Here is a 14,439-nt window from a genome sequence, read left to right as displayed (position 1 = left end):
AGTGTTGTTTGTTTGTTTGCCTGAGCTTCTGAAATGCCGTGCAGTTTTCTAACGTTTGTTTTAAAAGATTAATCAATCTTGATCTGAACCCACAGTTTCCTCTTTATGAGTTCCTCTTAACCGCCAATCTTTTTCTTATAGTAGTTTTGCATTTTGAAGAAGAAAGCTTGTCAAAAACAAGAAGCACAGACTGCATGTCGTCCAGTTCAGGTTCTAGATTTATTTCTCAGATGTGCATGGTGTGAAAAACAGTGAACTTTTTCAATGATGCTTTTTTACAGTCATGAGAGGCCAAGTGACATTTAGGAGTGTAACATCACAAAAAAATACACACAAAAAAAAGCAAGACAAGCACTTCCCCAGTAAGTCATTTAGATTTTTAGAATGTCATCATTTAGGATGATTTCTGGGCCGGTGTCGTAACTCTGACTGCCTTAAATACCAACATTATCAACAGAAGTTCCTCTGAAATGTGAAATCAGATTACAGGTCAGGAAGTGAGCAGAAAAACATCGACTTCTTTTGAACTACCTTTTTCTAGAAAACTGAATGTTGCTCTTGTTGGTTGTCAGAATATTCTCTGACCGCCATGACACTGGGAGCCTGTCGGAGCGCCTGGCAGCGCCTCACGGCCTCTCCGCTAACTCTGAACAGGAAGTCAGAGGAAATGTTTGGAGGAAGTGGGCTGCAACGCTTCATGGGCTGCTGCTTCTGGTCTATTGTTTCACTGCTGTGTTTGTCCCAACATTGTCAAATTTTTTAAGCTTGAGAAGCAACAGCTGAATTGGATAGAAATATCTGTTCTGCCTTACCTTTGCCATGTGGGACGTATTTATTTCTGGTCAAATATCTCAACCATTTGCTAAAAATAACCTGCTGCTGAATGTCAAGGTGTTGCTAAATTGTTAAATTAGAAATTGAAATCCAATGAGAACACGAGGCCTCGTCTTTCTAGAAACTAAAACAGCATCACAAACATTTGCTCTGCTTTTGATTTGTTTTTACAGTAAAATATTTCAGATCTGACTACTTTCTTTATCAGACAAGAATATCCAGAGTAAAACACAAAGCACAGTTTTTAAGTGGATGGTTGAAGCAGTTACAGAAACGGGACCAGCTCGGTTTGGATCACTGTTTTCCTTCTTGCAAATTAAAACATAACTTGAAAACTCTTTTAATTATCTGATATTTAAATATAAACAAAAGACAAAGGGATTCAACTGCTTCAAGTACGACACTTTCATTGAAGGTTAAATTATGTAATTATCTGTTTTAAGAGGTAAAATGCTTTTTTATGTGCTTCAGTCTCATCAGCTGGTATATAAACCATCACTGAGTGTGACTTTTGTTTCATCTTTAAAAATATTGATGCAAATACATTTTTGCTAAAGCTGCAGAGCCCACAGATCGGTATATCTGTAAAAGTTTCCTGTGAGAACGTAGAGGTCATTTTTAGCCAGAGTTGATGGGGAAAGTGTCATTTTCACTCGTGTTGATAACGACTTTATCTAAAATAAGTACACCCAGGAAGCCCAAACTATTCATTCTTTAAGTGTTAAAACAAGATATTTCTGTGCAAACATATTATTAATTTTCAGCTTCAGTTGAATGTCACTAAAGTTAAGAGGATTCTGCTTTTGTTTGGGATTACTTTTTGTAGGAACTGGTTTTAATTGAACTATTTTATGATTTGCTTTGAAAAGTCATTATGCTGCAAGTGAAATCCACCAGACAGGCAGATAGTTTGTTCAAAAAACTTCAAGAAAAGAGAGAAAAAAATGTATAATGACAGTAAAAATAGTTACAAGAACCATTTTACTAAATTGTCCTGCAACTTGCTTATATAAAAATTAGGTTAAAGATTGAATAAACATAAAGAAGAGTTAAATTCTAAAAAAGTAAATTAATTGAACACAAAGCATAAAAAAGGGGGTGATATCAGAAAAATCTGCACTAATAAAGCCCATTTTTCCCAACATAAGGGACAAAACTTGATTTTGACAACGCTGTATTCACATTTCATCCTAAAGTAACTTGAACAAAACAATATTTAGCCAAGAAGTCACCTCTGTTCCTACTGAAGCTCTGAAAATCCACCAAACCTTTCCGACCTGTTCACTCCCCTTTCACCTACAGCGAAGGCAAAAATAACTTGGGTGGTGCTTCTGCAAAATGGGAAGGACAGGAAATGGTACTGATGATGAGAGCAGGGCAGCCAGGATGTCTAAAAGAAACGTAAAGTTATTTCTCTTTGTCTCTTTCAGGCTTCAGAACAAACCTAACATTTTTTATCAACATCCTGTTTCAGAGACGCAGAGCCAGTGCAGAATGAGAGTCCACCTGCGGAGGATCCTGTGGAGGAGGATGAGGAGACACCGATGCGGACCGAAGACGGGGAGTCCCCGTGGTTCTTCCCAGTAGAAGAAGGTTCTGGTTACGAAGGCTCTGCAACAGATTACCTGCCGTACGCCGATGAACCCACAGCAGCTGAAAGTGAGACAGGCTCCGGTGAATCCTGGACAGACTCTGCTCAACCCAAAGGTATTTCATTTCTGTAAAGCCTAGATTATATCTAGGCCGGCCATGATAACACATTTTTTTGCTCCAGAAGTTATTGTGATAAACAATAATATTGTTAATTTGACACCATTTTTAAGTAGTGATGGTATAATGGCATAATAATAACGCAATACGGCATTCTCATAGACCGATAAACTTTAAATTCTAATGATTATTTAACACAGGAACTGGAAGATATTTTAAATATCCAAAATAAATGAAACCAAACAAAAAAATAAAATGAATTATTAAGTCTCAGTGAACAAAACTGCCCTTCTGAAGATTTCAGTCAACCATTTTGTGGTAGACATGGAGAGATTCACCATTTCTCTCTTTTAATAATAATAATAATAATAATAATAATTTAATAGTAATTATTGAATTAGTTTTAATTTATTATGTGATTTATTGATTAGTGGGACATTCCTAATTATGTTGTTTACAGTTTTTCTCACTTCAGATTTGGGTAGTAACTATTAAATTACATGTACTTGAGTAAATTTTGGGAAAAAAATTACTTTTCCAAATATTTTTACTACTCTGTACTTGTTATTTTTACTTGATTAACTTTATTATGAAGTATTTTTACTCATACTTGAGTAAAATGTCTGGATTTTCCACCCACTGAATGTGAAACAAACGTGTTTTATCCAAAAATTCACCAGACACACAGCTGTCGTTTTTACAGTTTCACAAGTTTTGAAAAAAGCTGATCTGGAAAAAAATATTCTGCCTGATTTTGTTATTTTCTGTTACGATCCAAAATTATTGGCTCTTTAAAATACTGAAATTTCTACTTTTATCTGTCTGATTATGTAATTTTTAAATATTAAATAATTGATCATTTGATCAGTTACTCAAATACATTTTTACTCTTACTAGAGTAATTTCTCGGATGGATACTTTTTACTTTTACTTGAGTAAAACTACGTTGAAGTAGTGCTACTTTCCTTTTTGAGTACATGTTTTGGTTACTCTGCCGCCTCTGATGTGTTTATCTTCTTGTATTTGTAGTTGGAAACGTGCGGGGCATGAAGAGGTTGTTCCCCGGCAGTTTTCCGGTTGGAGAGGCGAAGCCGACAGAGCAGGACCTGGAAGAAGACAGCCTGCTGAAAATATAGACGAACAGGAAAGTCAGCCATTGTAACTCCTCAGCTAGGTAGAAAAAGTAACAAAGGATCGCCACCTGCTGGAAAGAAGCGGAACTTGCAGAGGCCAAATGGATTATTTGAGGAAAAGATTATTTTTATTATCATGAGAATTTATTTTCTTTGCTAAAAAATGGCTCCTGTTTTTTTTTTAATAAAAAGAAGCCAATATAGTCTGCCAGTCAGTGTAAATTTAATAAAGTCTAAGCTGTGCTTCGTCAGTATTTTTGCATTTTTGTGAAAAACGAAAGAATTTACCGTACTTTGTAATGTAAATAAAACCTGCATTTAAATCATGATAACGCTAGTGCAATAACATGATACTTTCTTCACTCCATTGCACATTTTCAGGCCGTCTTTGGAATAACAGGCCACAGAGAAAACTTATTTATTTCATTTTTTCACCCTAATCAGGAGGGCATTTCAAAATATCCAGAGAACAAACCCTGTGGACACAAACCCCTAAGAGAAAATTAAAAGGGTTTACGATGTGAACGTGCTTGAAAATTATACATTTGAATATGCCTATATCTCAGCAATAATCTGTATATTGTTTCCATTTATTTCACATTGCTTAATGTGCATTTGAAATATTTCAATCAATAAGCAATTCAATAAAATCTGCTTAAAACTGTGTAATGTCTTTTTTTATAAGAAGGTGCTTTAAATTATGATATGTATAATTTCTTCAGTGCTTTAAAGTTAGATTTGACACAGCTGATCAAACATATTGATTAGCAGATTGAAAATGTTTGTGGGAACTTTCTGGTTTTTGAAACTTTATTATTGTTCAGATGGATAATTTGTAGATTTTATTGACGTGCACCTTGCACGTTAGTATTAGTGGTTAACAATGTGAAAGATTATTTTAGGATTTGGGATTAAACTATAAAAAGTTTAATATACCATTTGTCATTTACAGATGAGGTGGTGTTTCCTGAAATCCACACAGGGTTCCTATTAATATATAATTTGCTATAATTTGGCAAGTTTCTCAGTTTCAGCTCTTCCATTAGTAAAATGTTGGCTTGGAAATTAAACTTTTTTCTTGTGGAGTTCCTGCACCAGACTCTGTGTTTATGTGAAATTAATTTATTCAGTTAATTTAATTACCATCACTTCAAAAAGTTTCTCATTACTTGAATGAAGAATTGGATAGTAACTAGTTACATTTACTCTGAGTATTGTTTTTAAACATTTACTTTTATGAGTATTTTTAACTTTTACTTGACTCATTCTATTATGAAGTGTTGCTGGTCTTACTTGAGTAAAATTTCTAGATACTCTACCCAATGTGAAAAACTTCACTGAATGAAAAAAACAAACGTTTTAACGAAAAAAATGACCAGACAGACGTGTATGGTAAGTCTTGTTAAAGTTTCATACATTTTTTTATTGAAAGAAACTGATTTGAGAAAAAATTATTTTGACCGATTTTGTTATTTTGTGTTATTTATATAAATTATTGTAAATTCTCGTCCTTAAAATACCTAAATTTCCACTTAACTTTAAATTTAAAACATGTTGAAGTCGTGCTACTCTTACTTGTACAACGTTATCTGAGATGTTTGGGGTTTTCGGCTTCCACTGACTCCGCCCACACTCACATGACGCAGGTCACGTGACGGGAAACCTGTTACTACGCCAACCGCCTCCTCCCCCGACCCCCTCCCCTTGCAGACCGTCAGGCTAAACGGAGGGAGGCTAGCAGTTAGCTTCAACTGGCAAGACGGCGAGATGGTGAGTATAAAACCAAGACATGGCTGACAATACATTGAAGTTATTTTACTTTTAAATAAATATTAAAAACACCTTAACACCGCATGGGCCTGTAAAGTGAACTGGACAGCAGAAATTAAAGTCGGTCAGGGATAATCTTTCAGGGTTGGGCTAATTAGCATCAGTATTAAGCCGTTTTTCTGACATGTTTCAGCTTCCTAACTACTCAGTAGCTTTTTAAAACGGTCCTCTCAACTATTAATGTTTAGTGGCTTTATTAATACGTGTTTAATTTGTGTGTAGGTGCAGTAAGTGAGTTTTGGTAATGTGCCCTGGTTAGCTCTCTGGAATGTGAAGTTGAAATGTCACATGCACTGAACAACTGCAGCAGCCCTTTAAATTCCTTACAATAAATCAATAATCTCTGTCGATCATGAAGAAATCTGCTTGTGTTGTGAGTTCTCAGTGGCTGCACTGTAAAGTTTTTCTGTTCACCTCATTGATTCCTCCTGTGCAGCTGACTGACGTCCTGATGACTGAGCTCATTCTTCAACATCTTTAGCTCCTGCATGCTGCAGCATGTGTCAATGCAGCTGGTGATGATTGGGGTTGTTGTGGCAATATCAAAGACTGCTATTATCCTTCAGTCTGGTTTAGCAGTTTGGGGAATTTGACTTTAAAGCACAGAAACTTATTATTCCCACGTCCCACAGTAATATAGTGTGCAAACAAATCCTCCTACTGTAAGTGTAAGCTTTACAAATGCTGAAAAAGGCACAATATGCATTTAGGAAGCCAAAAACTGTAATTAAAAATACTGTTTATCCACAATTTTGGTATTAACACAATATCTGTGGCACTTCTCGGATGTAATGTGCTTTCTTTGTTTCCAGAGTTTCCTGGGAGGATTGTTTGGGCCGGTATGTGAGATAGACGTGGTGCTGAATGACGCAGAGAACAGAAAAACAGCCGAGTTAAAGACAGAAGATGGAAAAGTGGAGAAACACTACCTATTCTATGATGGAGAGTCTGTGTCTGGAAAGGTAAACATGGTTCTTTTGAGCAAAATTCATCCACATTTTGTATTTATGTATTATCACTTCATACTTGTGAAAAATAATCATTTTGTTGCCATTTTTTGTAACCCTTTTTGCATGAGTTTGTTTTGACTGGAGTTATGTTTTTTTTCCCAAGAATTAAAAATGCAAAAATTTAGTAGTTATGATCCCTATTAAGTCATTAAATCAAATTAAATTAATACATAAAACTGCAGAGATACAACAGTGAAGGTGAATACTGCAATGCAAAACCCAAAAAGCAAAAACCGGTGATTGATATGAGACAGAAAATATTCGAATCTCACTGCAAAAACAACATGGAAATGTAGTTACATGGTCAAAGGTTAAAGGTGTCTACGTAACGCCTCCTGATGTTTAAACAGGGTCAAAAGTATTTGGGTTTGATCTTTTACATTCAGTTTATTTACATTGCACATATTTACAACAAGTGTCATAACCAAGCCTGAAATTCAACTGTTTTATTTAGGATTTACTTTATTTGGACCTGTTGGTCAAAAATAGTATTTTTTTTTATATCATGTTGTGTCAAACCTTAAGTAGACTAATGTTATGTGCAGAATTATTCATAAACTACAATATTTAAATGATGATTTTAAAAATAAGGGGTGTGGCTGTTTTTAATCAGCAGTAAACTGTCCTTCCAAACACATATTCGATTTAAGGTATTTAAAGTTTTAAATTGTGATACAAATGCCTTACTTTGTTTATTGGGCCAGTTTTAACTCAGTGCTTATAACCAGAGTAAGTAAATATTTTAGTTACTTGATTTTTTTTTCTTTCTTGTATATAATTTATTTCATTTTTATGATCTGTGCTTGTGTTCTGTCATGTCTAATGTTTAATCTTTATCAGTGATTCTTTACGTTTTTAGGAGAAAAAAAATAAATGGATCACTTCAGACAATGATTTGTTGAATTGTTGTGATTTTAAGTTGTTAACTTAATGCTAAACAATCAGCGCATAATAAAATAAAGGACATTTTTTCTCTTTGGTGTGTCCAACACTTCTGAAATAGGAATATGGGACCCAACACTGTCGACATGAAGCTATTAATAAACGTTGACACAATTAATTTTCCCTCTGCAGGTGAATCTAAATGTGAAGCAGGGAGGGAAGCGGCTGGAGCATCAGGGGATCCGCATTGAGTTTGTCGGACAGATAGGTGAGCCGGCTGGGCCTGATTTATAATTCACATTGTTGCTACTTTACTGTGTTCTGGATGAGATGTAAGGTTTAGACTTCATTCTTGACCTGCGTTTCTGTTGGTTCGCATGTCGTCATGTGGACAAAAGGTTTATGAAGGCATGTGGTCGTCATGTGCCGTCCTGTTAAATCCTCCTCACCCTCTAGACGAACAGTCAGAGTAGATTACACTCAGTCTGAGCACTAAATATTGATGTAATGCTAATTTAAGTGTTTTTTTCATTATGCTGAACATCATAGTTGTACTCGGCGCATCCTTTTTCAGCTTTGTTTTAAATTAAGCCATATTTTCTCCATGTTGGCAGGAGGAATTGTTTCATGATGGTGTGCTCCTAGTTGTATTGGCTCAGGTTGCACACGTTTCCTGTCTGTTTTGTGTGTTTATCAGACAGCAAAAGCGTTACACATGTGATCTATATCGACACATTCACAGTAGTGCAACAGATAGGTTTGCAGCAGGAGGCTTTCGGCACAGTAAGGTTGGAAAATATTTTCAGTAAGCAAACAATTAAGGTGTGCAGAAGCTAACTGCAGTCAAAATAACAGCATACGTCTCGCTAATTTCAACCAGAGAATATATAAGATTGCTTAATTTAAGTTGTAAATATATACAAAACATTTGGAAAACTTAATAAAAAAAAAAGCCACGTTTGACATGGTTGTTAGAGGTGATTCTCTCTGACCAGTTTTATTCTTCCCTCCAGCGGAGAATTAAAACTAATGAAGTTAAAGTATAAACACATCATCTGCAAGCAATAATCAATCACTAATCATTCTTTCTCCGTTGTCTCAGAGCTGTTCTCTGATAAGAGCAACACCCATGAGTTTGTGGACTTGGTGAAAGAGCTGGCCTTGCCTGGAGAGCTGACCCAGAACAGAAGCTACGACTTTGAGTTCATGCAGGTGGAGAAGCCTTACGAGTCCTACACCGGAGCAAACGTCAGGCTAAGGTATGCCAGCAACACCTGCTGGGCTGCAGCTCACATCTTTGTGTGCATTTTTTACTTTGCAGGTATTTGAATATAAAACTACCCAGGCTCAACCTGCTGGGTGCAGACAGTTTGTAGGAACATTGTTCAAGGTTGTCTGGCTGTGTTGCCCTGCTGAAGGGCAGCAAAGGACCAGTAAATACTGGTGTGATTGATCCTGGGATCTGAAAGTAGAGCTCTGTGTGTTTTTCCTTCTGGCTCAACAGATCTGAAATAGTTACTAGGACTGAATTATAGAGTTGTGAAAATATTTCCTTATGGGAAGCAGAGATAATTTGCATCATTATAAATGCATCTGCCTCTTATTTGGTTTTTTCATCATTGAGAAGAAATGATGAGAATTGTGATTTATCTTAAAAATAAGAATCTTACTGATTTTTGCAACCCCCCAAAACTGGATAAATGTTTGGGATCATTTCTATTTTTGAAAATATGATTGAATGCATTTATTGTGCTGTTGAATTAAGCTGTTTTGCTGAAGTAACCAAATTGATAATGTGTAAATTTTACTTACAAAAAATTTTCTTAGGGCTCAGCTTGTAGGAATGACCCAAAAAAGCAGTGTGAGGAATCTCTAAATATTTTTTATCACCACTTTGATTGTTGTTACTACAAATACAAAGCATGTTGCAATGGACAGAGGATAAAATCAATTAAGACCTTAAACTCTGTATGCATATTATAGTTGAGTGTTATACCTGCTTCTACATTCATGAATTTACTTTAACCTCGTTTAGTAAAGATTTAGGATGTTGAGGTTTAACTTTTTGTTGTGTTTTTGTCACAGATATTTCCTCCGGGTGACAATAGTCCGCCGTCTGTCTGACTTAATAAAAGAATACGAGTTAATTGTTCACCAGCTGGCCACTTATCCAGACGTAAACAACTCCATCAAGATGGAGGTCGGCATCGAGGACTGTCTTCACATCGAGTTTGAATACAACAAATCCAAGTAAGAAAGATGGCGTAATGTTTCAACTTTCTAATGAAACATCTTCATTTTCCAGTGAGTGTGAGGATATTTCTTTCTGCTAGATACCACCTGAAGGACGTGATCGTTGGGAAGATTTACTTCCTCCTGGTCAGGATTAAAATCCAGCACATGGAGCTGCAGCTCATCAAGAAGGAGATAACAGGCATAGGTATGAATCCAGAACAGCAGCACTTAAAAAAATAAAATAAACTCCATCGAAGCACAACAATTAATACCAAAACTTAATTAATTAGTTTGTTTTTGTCTCTTTCAGGTCCAAGCACGACAACCGAGACGGAGACGGTTGCAAAGTATGAGATCATGGACGGCGCTCCAGTTAAAGGAGAATCAATCCCGATCAGACTCTTCCTGGCAGGTAGGTCCTGGCTTCTTCCAAAGCGTGTGATGATCTGCATCGAAAGCTTTGCTGCAACTAAAAATCACCGTCCTGGTGGTGTTGGCTTATCGCTGGCTCTGCTTTCGCCAGGATATGACTTGACGCCCACCATGAGGGACGTCAATAAGAAGTTCTCTGTTCGCTACTTTCTCAATCTGGTGCTGGTGGATGAGGAGGACAGGAGATACTTTAAACAGCAGGTAATTCACATGGACATATCATTTCTAATACTCAGAAACAAGCAAAGACCAAAGGCTGACTTTAAATATTTGGACATAAATTTAAGGTTTTTGGCCTAGCTACTGCTACAGAAGAAATGCCGTTTTCATACTTTATTTAATAGATTAATGGTTCAGATTTCAAACAGAACGAACGACACTCCTCAGTTTTACATCAGTTTTGGAGAAATTTCCTAATGTTTTACTTTTCGAACTGCGCCATTTTGCACAGGATATTTTGTTAATCCTGGTCTCAACACATTTTCAGTTTGTGACAATCATTTGCCTTTTATTTTTTTTATCATGTGATGATTCAGTACGTCATAATTACTCAGAAAACACTGATTTCTGTGTAAAACAAGCACATTATAATTGGATACACAATAGTTCATGAGTTCATGTCAACAAACTGCAACATTAACATCATTGGAGATAAAGTTTGAGGAGATTTTATTTCAGCTGTTAAAGATCATTTATCATATTTTATTTTTATATATATTTTTACTTCTTTTGAATTGTATTCAGGCTTGTTAGTTATAGTTATACTAATTTCCATGTCCAAAGTGGGAGAAATGTGTTTTCTTTTAATTAGCTTAAGGCAGCTGCGAACAAAGTTGATGTTGGGATCACTGAACTCCAGCATGAATGCATCACACAATGTCTGTTCAAGATAAAAGCAGGGATAGAAAATCCTCCTGCTTCAATTTGAGTTCATAAAGTGATGATTTATGTGGTTATTTAATCCAGTGATGAAGAGGAAGTCAGGAGAGCAACAGCTGGGAGGCATAACTAGCCAGAAACTTGTGGACGGATTTAAAAGTTCTCTTTTGTGAGACCAGGCTGACTTTTATTTACGTGACAAAAACTGTTTAGCAATAAAATTCTGGTGGTAGATATTGTAACGATTACCAGCGTTCTCACATCAGCTCTCCCTTTCCTCTGACTTAATGTGTCACCTGGATATTTTATGTTAGAGGGCCATACAAGTCTCTCATCTCTCCACATAATCAATCTTTGCTTTACAGGTTAGGGTTTATCAACCTAATGTAGCTGTCAAAACGTTATAAGACATTTATACAGTTACATACTTTAAGTCTTTCTACAGATAGTTTTCTACATACAAAGCAGATGGAAAGGAAGTTAAATTAGCAGATGAGTCACATATTCTCAGACTTTTGTGCAGCTTGTCATTTTCTTCTGCTTCTCAGTTTTAAGTTTTGTTTTGTTAACTAAACTTTTAGGGTTTAATCTAAAAAAATGATCATCAGTTTGTCTCTAATTACAAAAATTATTCAATTGGAAATTTAAACAGTTTTGTCATAAGTGTTGTCTATGAACATGACTGCAGATTTTTTACTTAGTATGCAAATAAAAATCATAAAACTTTTACAACAAACATACAAATTCCTCAGAATCAATTGATTTTAGCTGTAAACCCAGCTAACCTTGAGATCTGTTGTTTCTTAGAGCGGCACTGCAGGTGCAGCAGCAGCTTGAACACTGTTTATAAGTGTTTCTTTTGACTTTTCAGCTGCAGTATTTTTGCTTTTTTCACTTTTTAAATTACATTTTTAAACCTGATTCTGTTTGGTGGAACTGTGCACCATTAACTCCGTCCTCCACTTTTGTGTGTAGGAGATTGTTTTGTGGCGAAAAGCTCCAGAGAAGCTGAGGAAAAGAAACTTCCACCAGCGCTACGAGTCGCCCGAGCCCAGAAGCCAGCCGGTTTCCGCAGAGCAGCCGGAGATGTGAAGGTCACCCGAGAAAAACTGAAAACTCACGCAAACGCATCACAGCTCCTTTCTGCAGAACAGCCAGAGGTGTGAGGGCTGACGCTGCTCTCTCCATGGACTGAGAAATGTCTGTCAACACAAACACACATTAGTAATCCTCAGACTTCCCTTTCCCCCCCACAAACCCTGCTCACCACTTCACAGCTTGGGATGTGAGCTGCCACCATCGCACTCTCAACTAGAGCTGAAAAACACACAATCAGATGCACACAAATGCAACAACACAAGTCTGCTGTCGAATGTTAAAGCTAACGTGAAGAGCAGCCCTATTAGAAAAGACGGCCGAGTTAATTCTGGCTCCTCTGGACTATAAATACACCAAGCAAGCACACATACATGAAGCCATACAGTCTCAGTCTGCTGAATGCAAAAAGAAAGAGGAGGAGAAGCTGGCTGCAGACCACTGCAGCACTTCTTCTGAATCAAGAGCTTCTGGACTTTCTCTCACACGTTTCTGCACACTTTACATAAAAGTAACGCTTCGTAGAGTCTGCATGAGCTGCTCGGAGAACGAAAGGCTTCAAAGACCGGAGGAGGCGACAGTTACGCTCCGTATTTATGTACACTACCTGACTGTGAGCTGCCGTTCACTGAGCTGGAGAGTCAATGATGTCATAGTGGAGCGGGTTCATCACTACAAAGATGTTACAGCGGTTTACAGAAGTTCTGCTTTAATTGGGGAGTCGAGTGCAATAAGTGTCCACGACGACATAAAACCCACACTATAGTTCTCACTTACAGAAAAGCATAACTCCACCTCAACGTGACTGTGGTTGCCATTCAGAGCTTGATTTCTTTTTAACATGAATTAGCTTAAGCTGATTTATTTAGGTCAAACAATCTGCAGGTTTTTTGCTTGACTGTCACAAAGCACTACAGATATCGAAGAGAAAGCATTTTACTCTTGCCAAGATCGATTCATATGTCGCTAAAGTGTCTGTCAGGCTACAGCAGGAACTTGTGTAAATGAATTTAAAGGTCATGACATGTCAACGTCTTCGCACAACGTCGTCTTCGATCCTTCTCAGTTCTGTTTTTGACTGAAATACTGTATATTTGCTACGGTGGGATTGGTTTGCTCATATTGTTAAAAATGAAAAAGCATTTCAGGCTGTGTTTGGTGGATGATAAGGTTTTAATTTCATTGCTGAAATTCTGTCAATTCCTATTTAATTAGAATGAAGGCATTCAGTGATCACAATGTGACATTTGTCCTTTGCATTCACATTTTTTCTGTCAGCTGACCAGTCCCTCAGTGTGAAACATTTTCCTTCTCATTTCAACAGCTCACAGGTCGAAGTTGAAGTAGTGCATCCTTCCACTTTTACCTGGAAAACACGACTCTGTTGTTGCTGCATAGCTGCTAGCCAGAAGGATCAGCCTGTATATTTACTGATCTTGTTAGTCTTCAGGGGTTAAAGCTTTTTGAGCCCGCTGGTTCGATATATCCAGAATAATATCGTAATAAACGGTTTATGGCTTCTGTTGTAACCGCAGGAAGGGATGTGCTTTCCACACACTGTAAATGCAACAATGTTCCACTGTGATGCTCAGACCTGTGGTTTAGGTCTTGCTTTAATGACACTGTAACCAGTCCCATGTGATTTCTGCCTCCAGCTCTGATCTGTGGACAGTTTGCACTTTGCTCTTCAGTGCTGTACTTTGTGTTGAAGGGGCATGTTTCATGAAAGTTATCATCACTCAAGGAACAACTTCACCTCAGATTTTCTGAGTCTGTTTTTCTTTTTCACTACACATTTTAAGTCGGCTTTATATGTTTATTTATTTTTTGCTTCTTATGTTTGGTGTTGCATTCTTTTTCAATTAGATTGAACAGACAACTCTACAGTTCAGGTTTTCACTGTCCTTATATTCTAGTTTTGATCATGTAATCTGCAACTATCTTGTGTGGAAACCGTGCAATTTATTGAAAAAAATTATTTTTTTCTTTTTGATCAGAATTTGTTGGGTTTTCTTTACGGTCAAAAACACTTCAAAGCCAACAGTCTCTGCCTCGGTTTTCTGCATGTCTGTCTACTCATGTCATTGCGTGACTGTGTGTATGGGATAATGTGTGTGTATATATTCTATACACCAAACTCAAATATATAAAGCTAAAATCATGAATAAAGCAGATTTATACTGAACTTAGTTTGAAAAACTTTGTTTTTGTCTTTTTGTTTTTTGTTTTTTTTTGTTTTTGCAGTCTAAAAATTTGGAAATGATTCAACTAATTTTAATACAAAAACTTTTTTCTGTATATGGCCCGTTTCTTTTTTGATGTCAAGAAGCCAGTCATAATTTGAAACTGCCTGAAATTATAATTTTACAACCTTTTGAAGGTATTTTTTCTTCCGTAAG

The 14,439-nt window shown here is 36.6% G+C and overlaps 1 protein-coding gene across 1 annotated transcript; it reads left to right on the top strand.

Moving 5' to 3' along the window:
• Positions 1–5,318: 5,318 nt before the first annotated feature.
• vps26a (VPS26, retromer complex component A) lies at positions 5,319–14,232 on the top strand. The gene is made up of 9 exons (XM_007549801.2): positions 5,319–5,447; positions 6,320–6,469; positions 7,592–7,667; positions 8,502–8,658; positions 9,485–9,649; positions 9,733–9,839; positions 9,945–10,046; positions 10,158–10,267; positions 11,921–14,232. Exons 1-9 carry the CDS (start codon positions 5,445–5,447, stop codon positions 12,035–12,037), a joined length of 987 nt encoding a protein of 328 aa, XP_007549863.1. The 5' UTR covers positions 5,319–5,444; the 3' UTR covers positions 12,038–14,232.
• Positions 14,233–14,439: the final 207 nt, after the last annotated feature.

The sequence above is a fragment of the Poecilia formosa genome, unplaced genomic scaffold (assembly GCF_000485575.1).
Source record: "Poecilia formosa unplaced genomic scaffold, Poecilia_formosa-5.1.2 Scaffold33, whole genome shotgun sequence".
NCBI classification, from domain to species: domain Eukaryota; kingdom Metazoa; phylum Chordata; class Actinopteri; order Cyprinodontiformes; family Poeciliidae; genus Poecilia; species Poecilia formosa.
The sequence above is the reverse complement of the archived record's forward strand: the minus strand, read 5'-3'. Positions and strand labels throughout refer to the sequence as shown.